Source organism: Abrus precatorius, unplaced genomic scaffold (genome assembly GCF_003935025.1).
Source record: "Abrus precatorius isolate BTA unplaced genomic scaffold, Abrus_2018 Scaffold2, whole genome shotgun sequence".
Classification (NCBI taxonomy): domain Eukaryota; kingdom Viridiplantae; phylum Streptophyta; class Magnoliopsida; order Fabales; family Fabaceae; genus Abrus; species Abrus precatorius.
Window position 1 is genome coordinate 25,726,174 of NW_020874362.1, and position 1,933 is coordinate 25,728,106.

At 36.5% G+C, this 1,933-nt stretch overlaps 1 protein-coding gene across 1 annotated transcript; it reads left to right on the forward strand.

Moving 5' to 3' along the window:
• The first annotated feature begins 392 nt into the window (after positions 1-392).
• LOC113859704 lies at positions 393-1,252 on the forward strand. Its single transcript, XM_027492411.1, has 2 exons — positions 393-709; positions 830-1,252. Exons 1-2 carry the CDS (start codon positions 467-469, stop codon positions 1,250-1,252), a joined length of 666 nt encoding a protein of 221 aa, XP_027348212.1. The 5' UTR covers positions 393-466.
• Positions 1,253-1,933: the final 681 nt, after the last annotated feature.

Genomic DNA, 1,933 nt, shown 5'->3' on the forward strand with positions numbered 1-1,933 from the left:
GCTAAAAGAATAGAAATGAATGGTGAACGCAGCTGACTCAATCAATGGGAGACTCTTTCTGGGTGTGATTATGGTATTGGAAAATTAAAATGAGTAAAAAGAGTGTCTCTCTGTCCCCATCGCTCTTTCTTAAAAGCGGCAAGTCACATCCTTCAACCTGTCCCTAACACAGAGCCCCAAAGTGCCTCTTCTTTTTTCTCTTCCCCCACTTTTAAACCTTTCCCTCAAAGCAAGAAAAACTATTAATTTGAATAACGAATGGTCATGTCAAGAGCCAAACAAACACGGGTTCATACCCACTAGCTTCTGCTTTGTCTAGCTATAAAACCAAACACACCCAAAAATCTTCATGTTCAAAACAGAGTTAACCCTCTCTTTTTTGTCATCTTCTCTTGCTTGCTTCCACTTATACCAAAAAATATCTCCAACCAAGCCAAGACCCGCGTTTTCTCGTGACTTCCTCAACATGAGGAACTTTTCAAAGAACAAGTTCCTACTCTGTTTTCGCCCTGTTGTCCACATAGATGCCATGCTCCAAACCAAAGTTGCCACACATCGTTCAACTAGTTGTCGTTTCTCATGCATCCCCGCTTCACACAAAAACGACATAGTCAAAAGTTCAGACTCCAAATCTGTTTATTTCCACCACGTTTCACCAAAACGAACGATTTCTCGGGCGATTAAAGCCGTGTTCTTCGAAACCATTTTGGTGAGTATCTTCAACTTAAAAGTCCATGTATTCTCGTCATTTTATAGAAAAACAAAATATTTATTATTTGAACGGTTTTTATTTTGATAATTAACTTGAATTCATTCCTTTGGCTTGCAGAATAGGAGAACCCGACATAAGAATCGTTATACCCATGATTCTTTTGGATCATCAAAGCACGGGTATTACGCAGAAACCAAAACCCCTTCATCTTCACCTTCTTCATGCCCACAGCCACAATCATCATCACAATCAAAGAACGTGTCATCCACCAATGAGAAAAACCGTGAAAGCCCAGTAGAGAAGCAAAACAAGCTCGAGTGTTATGGAATATACTTGATTCTAATAAGCTTAGTGTTTACGGTGTTTTGGGGGAAGCTTTTTGGTATTATTTTGACATCATCATGGCTCTACGTTTTCTCTGTTTTGGACACATGCAATCAAAAGTTGCCAAGTTGTGCAAGGCATAGACAAAGTCTACTACTACAACAATGCAAAGATAGGGGTCATTATGGAAAGTGTGCTACAAGGGAAGTACCGTAATCATAATGGCCATTAATTTTTTTACGTGAGAACTCTCTTTCTCGTGCTTGGTGCTTTTCCATTCTCTGCTGATTTGCTTTGTGCTTCGTGAAATGAAGCTTTCTTTTGGCACCAAGGACAGTGACACAACTCTTCTTGCAGTTGTTCTGCTTGTGGAAACTGTTCAACATTTATTTTCCTTTTGTTTTGCCTTTCTGACATTACATAGCTACTAACATATGCAAGCTAGAAAATGTAGTTAATGAAATTTGATAGGAAGATGTTGGTTGTTGTATCGAAGGTTTAATTTGTTGTAGAATTTTCATCGGAAATAATATCACTGTATTAATGATCTGTGAATTTAAAATCTTCGGCAATCAATGCTTCAATCAGTAGATCTTTTCAGTAAATGCATAGTTATTTAATTTTGGATTATACTATTTTAAATTATGCATATCATGATGTGCAGTGAATTTATCTCCTCAGTCCTCAACAACGAGGAAGAGATGCGTAAAGGGAGAAAATAAAAGTTTATTTACTGTTTATTCAAAGTTGAAATTTAATCCATTTTAAATTAATAATTGATAAATTTTAATTTTTTTCATTTTACACGTTTTTTTTTCTTTAGTAAAGTAAATCCTACGGAAAGTATTACACATATACAAACATTACTGTGAGCAAGAATGGAAGTTTCGACACTGA